The following is a 13844-nucleotide window of genomic DNA, read 5'->3' on the forward strand; positions in this document are numbered from 1 at the left end:
AAGTAATGTACGATAGTGTTTATGTCGGTCTAGCTACGCGCGACTCAGAGACTCGATAGGCTACCTGGAGAGCTATAACTTATTGAAGGTATTAGGTGGTATTCACATATAGTTGCAGTGGCAACACATCTGAAATTTTTCGGTCGTGCTTCGGTGAACGAGTAGTATAGGGAGTATAGGGGGGTGATCGCGATTGCAGAGATCATGATCCCAAACGCGGCCGCGAAACGATCAGGTGACGGGTACTCGGCAAGCCCCGGCAGTGAGTTACCCTCACCGACTCTGAAAGAGGAGGTCCTTGTCGGATTCAAATGGTCGTGTTTTGTGAGATCATTTTGCACTATTCATTCGTATGTAATCAATTCATTGCTGTCCATTTTGGTATAAGGTGTGGTGAATAATATCTTTCGGAGAAGCTGTATGATGTATAGGTGTCTTATTGTAGTAACAGTGTGAACCGATTTGGAGTTAGTGCGTGTAGTTTGTTTTCTTACATTGTATAGTTTAACTCTGAATGGTGCGCATACTTTAATGATATTGTTGCTTTTCTGGGCAGAGTACACTTCAGTACTATGTATGTCTATATAACAATGTCCAGGTATTATGACAATACAGGAAAATCAATCTGATCCGGCTTGACCTCCCCTTGTACTTATTATTATTGTCAATGCCAAACTTATCCTGCCAGTGTGGAACCGACCTCTGAACTTACAAATGGAGGTCACTCATTCTTTCATGAATGGATCACTGATCCTACAATGAAGATCTCCAACTCCTTTTCATCCAGTAACTTTGTATATTACAGTGCAATTGCTCATGCTGACAGATAGCCATTGCAGAAAATTCTAATAGTTTATACAATGCACTAGGTCGACCAACAGTGACCATGATTTAATTCTCAACACCAATTTTGGCCGCACAAACACTAGACTGATTCCGAAGTTTCAGTATACCAAAAATGAAGGAGTTCATTTTTTGCAATCTTGTCATTGATATTCCATGTCAACAGTATAACAAATGTATCTTTAGGCGAAAACAAACTGAAAATTCAACATAAATACATTCTTCAAAATACAAATTACAGACACTGTAAACCGTACCAAAAATCACTACACCACAATGCAAAAGTTTAACAATAACCTCAATCTGTATCTAATCACATATATTCAACAGTTACATACCACCATACTGCATCATATTATTTTCCTCTTGAACATAATTTTGATTTACTTCTATAATCGCGAATAATCAGCATACCTGCTTGTCATGAAACCATTCAGAGTCGGGGATTGCCGTGCCAGCACGGCGCTAAGGATGAGTTATGACAAATGACTCAAGATCAATCAATTCCCACGTTTTGTGACAGGAGAGCGGAGAGCCTTCCCGGGATTCGATCTTTACCACCTCTCACCATTCTCGTCCCTTTTCTCTACCACAAAGTACAATCCTGGAAGCCAAATCTTTCTTCTGATAGTTGATGTACACAGTGCCTGCTCAATCAATTCTAGGACGTTTTTTCTCCAATCCCGGTGTTCATGCGGAAAAATTTTCGGATGTTCCTACGGGACGACCACGAATTCATATTGTGGAAGGAGATAGCTCATCGAAAAGTGTGAGGGGAATTGAGAGCATTTACAGTGCTTCCGGTACCCAGCAAACCCTATACGATGATCCTCCACTCTCAGCATCGCTGCCTCAGTCCTTTCCCTCCAATTCAGCAGTATCACCCGCTGCCATGTTCCTTTCAGGCTTCAGTGCTTCGCCTTCAACGCTTTCACTTCCTGACGATGAAGGTGAGGCTGTTGCAGACTACATACTTGGCCCTATCATTGGCTATGGTGGATTCTCCATCGTCAGACGTGCATCCTCCATTTCCGGTGGAGTGGTCGCCATTAAAATTGTGCGTCGCTCCGATCTTTCTAAGCAGGGAAATATCGTCCGTGCTCAAAAACGCCTCGACCACGAGACACGCATATGGTCCTCGCTCAACCACGAACATATTTTACCTTTGTTCACTTCGATGCACAATTCGTACGCCGACTTTTTTGTCACACTCTACTGTCCCGCAGGCTCGCTGTTTGACATTTTAAAGCGGGAAGGGCGACCAGCATTGCAGCAGGATGATGCTGGGATGATGTTCCGACAGCTGGTGAGGGGCACTCGGTATCTACATGAGGATGCGAGGATAGTTCACTGTGATATGAAGCTAGAGAACGTCCTCGTAGATGAAAGCGGTACATGCAAGATCACGGATTTTGGGATGGCAAAGGAAATTGGCGAGGCCATTGAGGCTGACGAGGAAGAGGAGGAGGAAGATCGGGAAAATGCGGGTGGCTTCGTAGATATATCCTATGGAGTCCATCGTGCTGCTTCTGTATCTTATGCAACTCCACTTGCCAAACTTAGGCTTCCTCTTCATGATTCTTCCATCAGACCTTCAGGACGCGGTCCACGTCATCGTAACTCGACTACCACGTCGACGCCACACAGTTTGCCAAAAAGAGTCTTTCAACCTGGTTCTCTTCCTTATGCTGCACCTGAACTCCTTCTTCCGCCCTCTAACTCCGAACCTCGCCTGCCTCATCCCGCTCAGGACATGTGGGCTCTAGGTGTCATGTTATACACCCTTCTCTCCGGTCGATTGCCGTTCCTTGATTCTTTTGAACCCCGGCTTCAGATGAAAATTATGCATGGTAATGGTTTTCCCGTGAATGAATATCTGTCAAGACTCTGATCATATTCTTGCAGGGGTTTTTCAAATGCCTTCCGGAGTCGGGCGTGGTACTGAACGAATTCTTCAAGGTCTGATGGACAAGGACGCGGCGACTAGATGGACTGTAGCTATGGTGGACGAAGTCGCTTGGGGCGTCGGGTGGGGTGACGAAGGTGACAGTGTTCCTGTCACGGATGAGGAGTTACGGCAGGAAACGACTGTTTCCTTCAACTCACGTTCACAGTCTCGACCACACGTGTCGCTTTCATCTACCTCTCCAATAGCCGAAGTTGAAAGCGATGTGCCCTGCTCGGCTGTCTCAGATGCCTCAGCTCGAAGATCCGCGTCTCGAGCGCAACGTTCTCTCTCTCGAGCACCCGTTTCGGCACGAAGTAGGTCTTTGTCAAAACGCAGTGAGATAGGTCGTAGACGTTATCCTTCACCTCCTACATCTGCTGTCGAGTCCTCGATCCACAGCGTTCGTTCCTCATCTACTCACTCTTCGATATCGTCAGCGGGTCCTCTAGAGCCTGATTACGCGCCTCTGCTATCTCCATCGCCTCTACGCGGGATTGAAGAAGAAAAACGGGGTCGTCGCTTGAAGAAATCCTCTCATATAACCTCCATGTCGAGGTCCCCCAGTCCCAGTGTCCTTCCGTCTACACCGAGTGATGTGAATCCACCCCGGTTCATCTCCCCTCCGCCCCTCGAAGAGCGAGCGGAGGGATCGAGAGCTAGCACAAGTAGTATTCCTAGAGGACGACTGAGATTTCCTCGTATCGCTCCTTCTCATCAGTCGAAGTCTGGTACGCACACCCCTTTGGAACAACGCACTACGCCAGACGTCTTCTCTGCCGAAGACGAGCCAGAGTGGCATATTTCTTCTGTTGAAGATGGACTGTTACAAGCCAACGAGATGGCTGCTAGTATGGCCATGGATCAAGACTATTTGACATCTTCAGAGTCTTATTTCCAGAGGAACATATCTCCGCCGCCTATCCAATCTGAATCTCGCCCACTCTTTCACCATCGTCCAGGTAGCATCATTCAGACAAAGAGTGAAGGCCACAGACGAAGTACTTTTGCCGACCTCGCTCTTGAAACATCAGTTATCGAGGTTCCCGAGAATGTTGCTGATCGCGAGCCTCGCAGAGGACATGTCAGTTCTTCATTGGAGCGCTCTCACCACACTTCACACCATCATTTCCATCATCCATACAATCTCAAGAAACAGATGCGTGCAGGGAGTACTCCTCCCGCACCTTTGTCTTCTCTGTTAGATGACGGACATACCAGCACACTACGTTTTTCGGAGCATAAGAGTCACTCACACTCTGCTTCGCATACTCCGTTTTCGGTTTATTCCCACTCGCATTCTAGCTCAAGGACGTCTTTTGGACTGCTGGCTTCCGAACAAACGGGGCCTATCCGTGCAATGCCTGTCAGTGCGATGGTCACACCCGTGGTCGTCACCGGCGTAAATGTGACTTCGGCAGCTGAAGACGTCTAAACATATTAACCCATCTTTTCAAAAAGTAACTTGCTCTAGTATAAATTATTCTTTTTCTCTATCTATCTTTTTCCTTTGTGTGTGTACGTCCTAATTCGCTGTTGTGTCCGATTCCTGGGACCTGCGCTGCCTGCTCCTTTCCGACTCCCAATTCGGTTGTAAGCATCTATCATTTTTTGGATACCTCACCTCAATTTTGCCTCATTTGTATGTCTCTTTTTTCATGTACCTTCAAGTACGCTGCCATGCATACATAATTGTGCATAGTATTCTATGATCCTTGTAACCTCATGTAGCAATAAAGTTCACGATCTTGACCCTAGTTCTTCAAGGAAGTCTTATCGTACAAAGGACCCTGAATCAGCGCTTATGGAAATACATGAAGCTTGGCAGAGAATGGTGCAGTCAAATCTAGTCAAATTGATGAGTGGATGACTTCCCGCTGCAATTAATCCAGTATATAACAGTTTTCTGAAATTATGAGTTAAGTTATTTGTCAAATTATTCGCCTTATCCATCCCGTAGGCCATCAGACACCTGATGATTTTGATAAGGAGCTGCCGCGCTGACGTGTCAGCTTTTCCTTCTGCCTTCATGCGAAACGAGTTGCTTCCTCTGGTACTTCAGCAACAACAGGAAAATGACGAAGAAGACGAAGACAAGCTGAGGCTTCTCCTTCTGGCAACACTTGTTTCAGGTGTATTTGACCACGAGGCAGAACGTGTTCGACGCCGCAATCCATCTCGCCTCTACCTCACTCGTCCTCAGCTATTACCAAATCCCCGAATAGAGTCACCGTGGATCCGCTTGTGGAAAGGGCAAGAAAACCGTGCCTTCATAACCACCATGGGCTTCGATGTAGCAACTTTCCGCTTTATGTTAGAAGGTCCAGGTCATTTTGCGGATGTTTGGAACAGTACACCAATTCCTCGGAATGATGTCTCCTTGTCCAGTGTTCCACGTGTCGAGCGGCGTTCCCTGGATGCTGCTGGAGCATTAGGACTTGCTCTACACTATCTAGGCTCAGCTATCCATGAAATCCAGCTTCAGCAGATCTTTGCCATCGTTCCATCTGTCCTCTCACGTTATCTTTCGTTCTCACTCCACATTCTCCTTTCAACACTTCGGAAGATGAGAGAGGCCCAAATTGTGCTTCCAAGCTCTATTCATGAGTTTGAGGAACTCTCTTCTATGATAACAGCTCGTCATTCCCTTCTCGAGGGTGCCTTTGGATCTATAGATGGTCTCTCCTTAGTTGCTGAAGTATCTGATGATCCCGAACTTGAGAATGCGACGTATAATGGCTGGAAAACGGACCATCGAATCAATAACGTTCTAATGTTTTCACCAAAAGGTACGTCGCTTGTTATAGTGAGTCTATGAGTCTCGTTATTTACTTTCCAATAGGAATCATCATCGATGCGGTCTTGAATGCGCCCGGAAGCTGGCATGATGCACATGTAGCCAAGCCAATATTCGAGCGGCTTCGAACTCGCATTCCCGACAATTTTTACGTCGTTTCTGATACCGCCTTTCCTCGAGGCCCAATTTCAATCAAAGGAAAAATTGTTGCACCCATGAAAGGTGGCGAGCGGATACCAGCTGATCCTCAAGCACAGGCACTTGTAATGAGCAAGAACCGTCAGCTCCTCTCATTCCGTCAAACTGCTGAATGGGGTATGCGAACAATTCAAGGATCTTTCGGGCGCCTTCGAGTACCCCTGGATATCAACTGCGAGTCTGAACGCATGAGATTGTTAGAGCTATGTTGCCGTTTATTTAATGTTCGCTCATGTTGTGTCGGTATTAACCAAATTCGCTCAGTGTATCTACCAATTTGGAGGGCTTCAGAGGATGAACGGTTATGGGATGCATTAGGAGATATGATGTTCGGGGAAATTCGGTGCAAAGATCGCGTCTCTCAATTCCATGTTCTCCCTATCCAATAACTACTACTTGATATCTACTCCCACCTACTTTGCCCTTTTGTTTCTACAAACTTTTTCGACGGAGAGAGCAATGCAACATTATAATACCCGTTACTATCGGGGTTAATGCTAACTGTATCATTAGGTCCAAGCTGAGGAAGTTGAGAAGCAACTAATGCTAGATTGTCCAAGGTAACTCTTGACGACGATGCTATCATGGCTCCTGGATGTGTGGCTTGCTGTACAGGAGATAGTGGCACTGGAGGAGGAGGAGGAATGAGAGGTTGAGAGGTGGGTGATTTTGTATGAGCCCGAGGCTCTGGAATGTAAGAAGTATCCCAATCTTGCAAGGGGGAATGACTCCGACGTGATGGATATTGTGAGTAGGAATGATGACTTTGCAATGGGGAGTAGCGTCGTGAATGGCGATGACAAGAATGATGATGGGAATCACGGCTGTGTAGATAACTGCGTGAACGAGAGCGATGACGACCACGCAAACGTGAACGTGAACGAGAGCGGGAGTGAGAGCGATAATGATGCCGTGAGTAATGTGAAGGGGAGCGTTGACTTCGGAGCATCTGGAGCTCGGTCTCAGCTCTGTCTGCTCGTCGCCTCTGCTCAGTGTTTTCCTGGGTGAGCATGTTGAGCTGTGTCTGCATGTTTTGGAGCATCATGAGCTGAAAGTTTGCTGATGAATGATCATCTTCTCGACGGCGCAGGATCTCAGGATCAAGAGATGAGCTGATTCAGTCTAGTACAGCAGTAGCCTGATTCCGGCGGGGCTGTGGACGCAATGGGGCTTCTGTTTTGTACGCTTTAGTAAGAACAGTTCCAGGTTCCTTCTTGGTCCCCTTTGCAGTTTTCATCTGTGGGTTGTCGTCGTCATCATCATCATTGGAGGAGATCTCGACAACATCATCCTGCACATCACCAATTGCTGCCTTCTCATTCAGACTATCTTCAGCCATAAGTGCTTCAGCATACATCTGGCGACGCTCAGCATCACCAGTGGGTTTCGTCTTCGCAATAGTCACAAGCTAGAAAGAAATATGTGACATTATATGATTGAAATTATAAACTGATAACTTACGCTATTGAACTTATTGGCCAGTGGCCGTCTTTCTCGCTCCGGATAGCCATTCTTTCTTGCCCACTTGTTGTATGTGCTAACAACTGCTTCCCAACCCTTCTGACCAATCGGCAACATGTCCCCAACTCGTTCAACAAGCTCTCGACATTCTTCATCTCCATAAGTAAGGACACCTTTTGTTCGACCTCCTTTCTTCTTCGGGCGTGCTTCATTCCCACTTCCTCCTGAATCCGACTCATCATTCTTTGGTAAAGCCCGTTGGCGCTTCTTCTTTTCGGCCTTCACTTCTGGCTTCCTATCTATTTTCGGATCTACTGCCTTTTTCTGTGCCTTCACTACCAACTCAGCAGGGGTTGGCAAAGGAGGACTAAGTGGACGAGGGTCAGGTGGAGGTTGATATGGAGTAGTTGACTGATTCTGATGGAGTGTATTCCCGAAGTGATCAGGCAGCTCGAAGTTCGGAGGTGACCGCACAAGAGGGCGGGGACGAGGACGAGGATGATTTTTGGCAGAGTGAGAATTACTGACTAGTGATGGTGGCAGATTTTGAGATCGTGGTGTGGACATATAATATTGAGAAGAAGGTCGTTGATGATTAGCTTCATTGTTCTGCTCCAATTGTTAGTCGCTCTATGAACCAATATGATTGATTGACTTACAGATGTGGCTTGTTGATTAAGAATCCTTCCATGTCCATTCGAGTGATGACCAAGTCCAGGAGGAGGTAGTTCTGGATGTGATAGATAGTACGCCGAATTGTACTGGCTGTGTCGATTCTGCTCCTGATGCAGATGTCCAGTACTGAACCATTCGTGATCACTGTCGTACTGGTTACCAACTTGGGAATGATTGTACTGGCTGTGGAAAGGCTGGTCCATTGGGGGAGGTGTAGTCCCAGTTGGAGCTTGGGCTTGGTTGGTGTTTTGCTGAGGTGAGGACATACTAGTTGGACAATACCAGGAAGTATAACGTTTCAATGCAACAAGGAGTAGCAGTGGGCAGCTGGTCTTGGGGTGTCGGGGGGTGGCATTTTATATCTCCTCTGACTAGCTTCTGCACTCGGAGCATCTTGTGCACATTTTTTCACTCCTGTCTTCCTCCTCCTATCATTGCGTGGACCTTGTTTCACAACCTTTCCCCCTCTTATCCTTGATTAAATTATCCTCATGGGTTCGAGTTGCTTCAGACATAGATATGTATGCACACCCTTTTGCTTATCCAGATATATATCATTTTGAACATTCGAATGACTCTGGTAGGGATTCTAGGGAACAAAGAACGAGCAAGAGAAGGCACCATGTGCATCATCGGAGGTAAACCCAAATACGGTCAAGTAGGTTGATCGCTTGAGGGAAATTGCACAAAAATGAGCTTACAACGGCCTAGGCAGGCCGTTGTAAATTCGGGATTTACAACAGGCCTCAAATTTCAAATCGCTCGCTAAATACACCTGTCACTTGTTTGCCGACAAGATTAAAACTGTTAATTCCCGCTACCTCTTTAGAGGTTGAAGGGTTTAGTAGACCCTAATTTTTCCAAATTATCCATCCTAGTCATCATTTTTTAGTAATATATCCCCTTTTAGCGATCTTTTTACTGTCAGTTGATTAGTCACTTTTTGTGCTTGCTCTCGACAACCATCATCTTCTGGTGACAAAAACTGGGTGTTTCTCTCTTGACAACCTTCGTCTTACAGTAAAAACTATCACTTCCAGTGAATAATTCCCACTACCTCTGTAGAGGTTGAAGGGTTTAGTAGACCCAGTTTTTTTTGGTCATTCACTTTTCAAGTTGATTATACTACTGCAGTACTACTGCTGGAGACAGCTGGAGACTCTGGGTTGGGCAGATGCATCTACATGCGGCGCGCATGGGGCGCGCCGCTTTTTCTATCTACAATACAAGTACATTAGCCATCACCAATCAAGGTGTGGTCCCATTGTAGTACAGACCTCTACAAACACTACCTCTTACTACTCATCCCTGCATCTGCGTTCAGTCCATCTTGTACTTAGTGCTCACACAGACACACATTGACTGGTAGCGGGCCCTGCCGTTCACCGGCGCTACTTCGTTATTGTCAAAAATTTGACAATTAAAGTCTGCGGGAAGTCATCCATTAAAACTGTTACAGCGTATTCAAAAAACCTTGTCAGTAGCATAAAAAATGAGATAAAATAAAATAAAATCGAAAAGGTACCCGACCTTTAGCCGACCGCTTGGCGAGTGCTGTCCTGTCACCTCCTGTGCTGTCCAGTTGTGAGATGTCATTTCAACAACTTCCAACTGGTTAGCAGTGCTTCGTCTGGACTCTGTTGTCTTCAGGACATCTCTGGCTATCTCTGGGTTGTCTTAGTGCAAGCCTTGGCCGTGTACTGGCATCTGACTGCCATTCTCATGTATCCAAGGATATCTAGAGGCAGCCTGCCCCCTCCATATGCTCCACCTTTGTATGATTGCAGATCTCTTGCTTCTGAGGTAGGACTAGTAACAGATGATGATGCCTCTGGAGAGTCTGACCATGCCAGGAGGAGTTCCATTGACATTGTGATCCTTCAGTGGACTTGTTACCTCCACCAGCCTCCAGCCTCCACCACTGGCATGGAAGATCATTGTCAAAAGGCGCAAGTGACAGCACACTCACCAAGCGGTCGGCTAAAACGTCGGGTACCTTTTCGATTTTATTTTATTTTATCTCATTTTTTATGCTACTGACAAGGTTTTTTGAATACGCTGTAATTGTCAAAAATTTGACAATTAAAGTCTGCGGGAAGTCATCCAGTGTTCCTCGGATTTAGCCGTCGGTCTATAAAAGCATTCCTTTGTTGTTCGATCGCCCAACTTGAACCATGTCCTCTCTTACCCCCAAGGAAGTTCGAAAGACAGCCCGAGCAGCCGTCACTATCTTTGATGAATATGAGATGAGCTGTTGTCTTTTTGGAAGCCTAGCTTGCCATATTTATGGCATGACGAACCGGAATCCAAAGGTACTTTGATAGAATTTGCTTTCCCTCATCCGACACTGTATCGTTTTAGGATGTGGATTTAGTCGTGTTGAATAACCGAAAATACGACGCAGAAGATCTGAAGCAGATTCTCGTGGATGAAGATGACAGATTTTACTTTGTCGCGTCGGTCAATCCGGACGCCACATATCAAGTTCTGTGGTTTCGGCTTGGTCCCGGTCGCAGCTGCAAAGTCGATATTTTAACCACTGGAAAATCAACTTCCCTCAACATTCCTCGTGTTCCTGTTACACGCGTTTTGTACATTCATCCATACGATGACCTGCCTGTCATGCCTTTGCTAGCATTGCTGCTTCTGAAGCTGCAAGGCTGGACAGACCATCGTCATTCGCAAAAAAGCCATGAACAAAAGAGGGTTCGACAGGACGTTGCAGATATCAAGGAGATGTTGAAGATTGCTGTTGAAGAACAGGTCCACATTGACGACCAAGAGTCGAAATGGATGCCTCGATTATTTGTGGAACAGATGTCTGACAGAGTCGATGAGTACGTCAGGAAATTCCCTGAAAGTTTGAACGATTGGGAAAACCTTGGAGTTTGAATCGAGCACACAAACTGGATTTACTGTACCGGCCCGAGATATTTCAATGTACCATAGTCAACTTTTACATCTGTTCAGCTCATTCACTTTTGTCTACTATGTACAGGATCTTACATCCATAACATCGTGCTCGATAGTGCTCGATATTCTCGAACTAATGCTTCCACTATATTCCCTCAGATTCTCAACACGTTCGATGCCGATAACCTGCGCATGACGATGCTTTTGCCGTGAACTGCTTCTGTAACTGCGCCGAGCAGCCACGCAAGCTGCAAAACTCAAAACGTCTCCGCAGTACAATAGTGGTCTTGAAATGACGTGAGTCTAACGGCTCCTCGAATCCTGTTTCGAGATAAATAGATGGAATATTATACCCATCCGAGCTCAAACCTGCATCCAGTCACTTGACATCATTCACCCGACAGCCTACTCACTAACATCATGGGCAATCTTCTTTGGTTCTTCATCGGTGCTGGCGCTGCCACTGTGTACACGAGGCGACGTGACCATCTCCAGCAGCACGAAGACTTTCAATCTGGATGGTCATCACATCGATGCCATTCCCATTCCTCTCAAATTCCCTCCTCACAGGAGGTAGCTCAGGCGTCTTCCCCTAACAGGGAACCATTCTTCCCTAGTGCTCCTTGGACCAATAACTCCGCTTCTACCCCATCGCTATCTCAAAACGCTTCCGGTAGCAATAGCACAACCTCCTCGTCGGATCCTTGGGCCGTCGAAAAGGAACGCATGCGGGAGATCGGGAATCAGGTTGGCGTCAATGTTTGTATCCTAGTTAATCAGCGTCAGATATTCTGGACTGATGTCCGATTAGGTTTTGGAATTCTCGGAAAGCACACTTGACACATTGCTGTCCACCATTGCCAATATGAAAGCTGTACGACCATTCTCTATTAGAAGTGAGACTTCCGCTGATACATCGTGTCTGTATACAGAGAGTCGTCCAACAAAGACTGGACCGGGAAAAGCACGAGGAGAAGAAGAATGTTGTGGAGGGACAGATACAAGATCCCCTACGATATGTATAAATGATCCCTTGATTTGTACCTACCATGATTGTGAACCACGTCGGATTTCGGTGGGTTCTTTACTGTATTTCTATTGCCTAATACACATAACTCGACATCTATCATGTTTGAGCTCTCGAATCATCAATGTATCAGGAGTGTGGATCTCAACCTCAACTTAGGCGGAGGTGTTTGTTCCATTTACTATGAGGGTGCCGAATGTCTCTGCAGATGCACGACTCTCAATATTTCAAGCGAGGTTCGTTGGAGGTTCGGAAACATTGGCATTGTACATCCGCCTTCGTTTTCGATGGAAGGTATGGTCCGACAATTGTTGCGCTACCTGTGTATACTGCAACACAAATCCGCACTTAATCCTCAGCCCCCTCAGAGATGTATGACGCCCCATTTCTACCTCCTTTCTCCGCTTCTGACCTTCGCTTTGTTATTTTCCTCAAGCTTCCGGATGGTCTCAGCGGATCACAATGTCACTGTCGACGATATCGATGGATCTATCAACTATTCCACTGGCTGGAATGTTTCTTCTGGCATCTCTCTGGGTTACGGAGGTTATCATCATCTTTCTGATTCTAAAACAGCTTCGCATTTACCGGTACGTCTGCAAGACCACATGTATATCTTATTGAATGGTGGCCCCGAAGACGTGGCATCTGCAGTTTTATGGGATATGGTCGGACTCAGTAACTCTTCGCACAAGTCATAAATCTCGTTCTGGGAAGTTGAGTAATATATGGCACTCGATGCAATTATATGATCGTGTTTTTCAAAATCCTTTGTGAAAGCTTAACGATTCCATCCTTGTATCTAGTTATCCAGTGCAGGATTCTTCGTCAACCACCACTGTGTCTTCCTCTTCCTCCTCTTCCTCCTCCTCATCTTCCTCATCCATGAAACACACCGGGCTTATCGCAGGTGCAGTCGCAGGAGGCGTTGTCCTTGCTATTGTCGCCATCGCGTTCGTAGTATGCCTCACTCGACGTCGACGGAATCAGACCAAACCTCCCTTCATAACAGAACCATTTGCTGGAGACATAGACGGGACGTCACGGACCTTCGACGGAAAATCCTATTCCAGTGCTGCTCCTGACTCTCCAACTATGAGTTCGGTCTCCCTCGGAAATCTGGATGCTCATACTACAACCAAGGAAGTTCTCCTCCCACTTCTCAAAAGGTTTATCAAACTATCCTCCTCATATAGTAAATAGGCTGCCTACGATGTAGTATTCATTCTATGAGCGATCGGTCCCAGGGTTCCAGTATAGTGAAGGATTAGTACTTTACGGTCAGTCTGATGAAGCACCTCGAAGAAATTCGCAGTATGGATCTGGTCGTCCTCGTACAACCCATACATAGGCCCAGCCCAGGGCTGCAGCAGCCATGGGCTGGGCCTACGTAAAATCCTTACTTCCTCCCCAGTGATGTAGGCAATATGAGCGGTCACCGACTCTGAAAGAGTGGGTCCTTGTAGGTATCAAACGGTCATTTTTTGTGAGATCATTTTGCACTGATGTCAATACGTAATGGAATCTTCTACCGTGGTCTGGATTTTGAGGTGGGTCCTGGGTGGGTCTAGATTGGATTCTGAAAGGTCTTTGCCGTTTAGCCGACTGCTCCTGCATTGGGATATAGTAGGATATAGTGAGGTTTGTCAGGCTTTCCGGTGAGGAATTCATGATAGTATCATGAGTCCACAAAAAATCCGTTGCGGATGCTGTAGTTGCGGCAAGAGTCAAGGGTTTTCCCACAGGGGCTGCTGAACAGAAATCGCAGCATCTATGTGAAAAGCGTACATGAGCATCATTGATTTTAGATAGATATGACGCAAGTGCCGAGCAGTCGTTATGAAGTAAAGCTTACAAGTTACGACTGGGAAAGAGACGTAGACAGCCACAGTGACGATCAGGTGTCTCTGAGTCTGGACCGTCGATGTTTTGAGATTGCCCCAATCTGTCCAGAGTATGGCTGCCACCAGTGTCTCTAATCGGCG

The 13844-nt window shown here is 46.3% G+C and overlaps 4 protein-coding genes across 4 annotated transcripts; 3 read left to right on the forward strand and 1 right to left on the reverse strand.

The window, feature by feature from the left end:
* The first annotated feature begins 1393 nt into the window (after positions 1–1393).
* On the forward strand, positions 1394–4542 carry C8R40DRAFT_1091521 (kinase-like domain-containing protein). The gene is made up of 2 exons (XM_046227510.1): positions 1394–2693; positions 2749–4542. The coding sequence occupies exons 1-2, from the start codon at positions 1478–1480 to the stop codon at positions 4221–4223; spliced, it is 2691 nt and encodes an 896-aa protein (XP_046089252.1). The 5' UTR covers positions 1394–1477; the 3' UTR covers positions 4224–4542.
* A 2330-nt stretch (positions 4543–6872) lies between these two features.
* Positions 6873–7898, reverse strand: C8R40DRAFT_1091525 (uncharacterized protein; the record flags this gene model as incomplete). Its single annotated transcript, XM_046227511.1, has 2 exons — positions 7245–7898; positions 6873–7191 (listed from the first exon to the last, which is right to left on the reverse strand). Coding segments are annotated over exons 1-2 (853 nt in total), but the record flags the coding sequence as incomplete, so codon positions are not given.
* A 2195-nt stretch (positions 7899–10093) lies between these two features.
* Positions 10094–10811, forward strand: C8R40DRAFT_1159204 (uncharacterized protein; the record flags this gene model as incomplete). The annotated part of the gene is made up of 2 exons (XM_046229849.1): positions 10094–10231; positions 10281–10811. The coding sequence occupies 2 exons, from the start codon at positions 10094–10096 to the stop codon at positions 10809–10811; spliced, it is 669 nt and encodes a 222-aa protein (XP_046089254.1).
* Positions 10812–11032: 221 nt separating this feature from the next.
* Positions 11033–11987, forward strand: C8R40DRAFT_827645 (uncharacterized protein). The gene is made up of 3 exons (XM_046236353.1): positions 11033–11579; positions 11644–11706; positions 11765–11987. Exons 1-3 carry the CDS (start codon positions 11253–11255, stop codon positions 11855–11857), a joined length of 483 nt encoding a protein of 160 aa, XP_046089255.1. The 5' UTR covers positions 11033–11252; the 3' UTR covers positions 11858–11987.
* Positions 11988–13844: the final 1857 nt, after the last annotated feature.

The sequence above is a fragment of the Lentinula edodes genome (genome assembly GCF_021015755.1).
Source record: "Lentinula edodes strain Le(Bin) 0899 ss11 chromosome Unknown C8R40scaffold_7, whole genome shotgun sequence".
Classification (NCBI taxonomy): Eukaryota; Fungi; Basidiomycota; class Agaricomycetes; order Agaricales; family Omphalotaceae; genus Lentinula; species Lentinula edodes.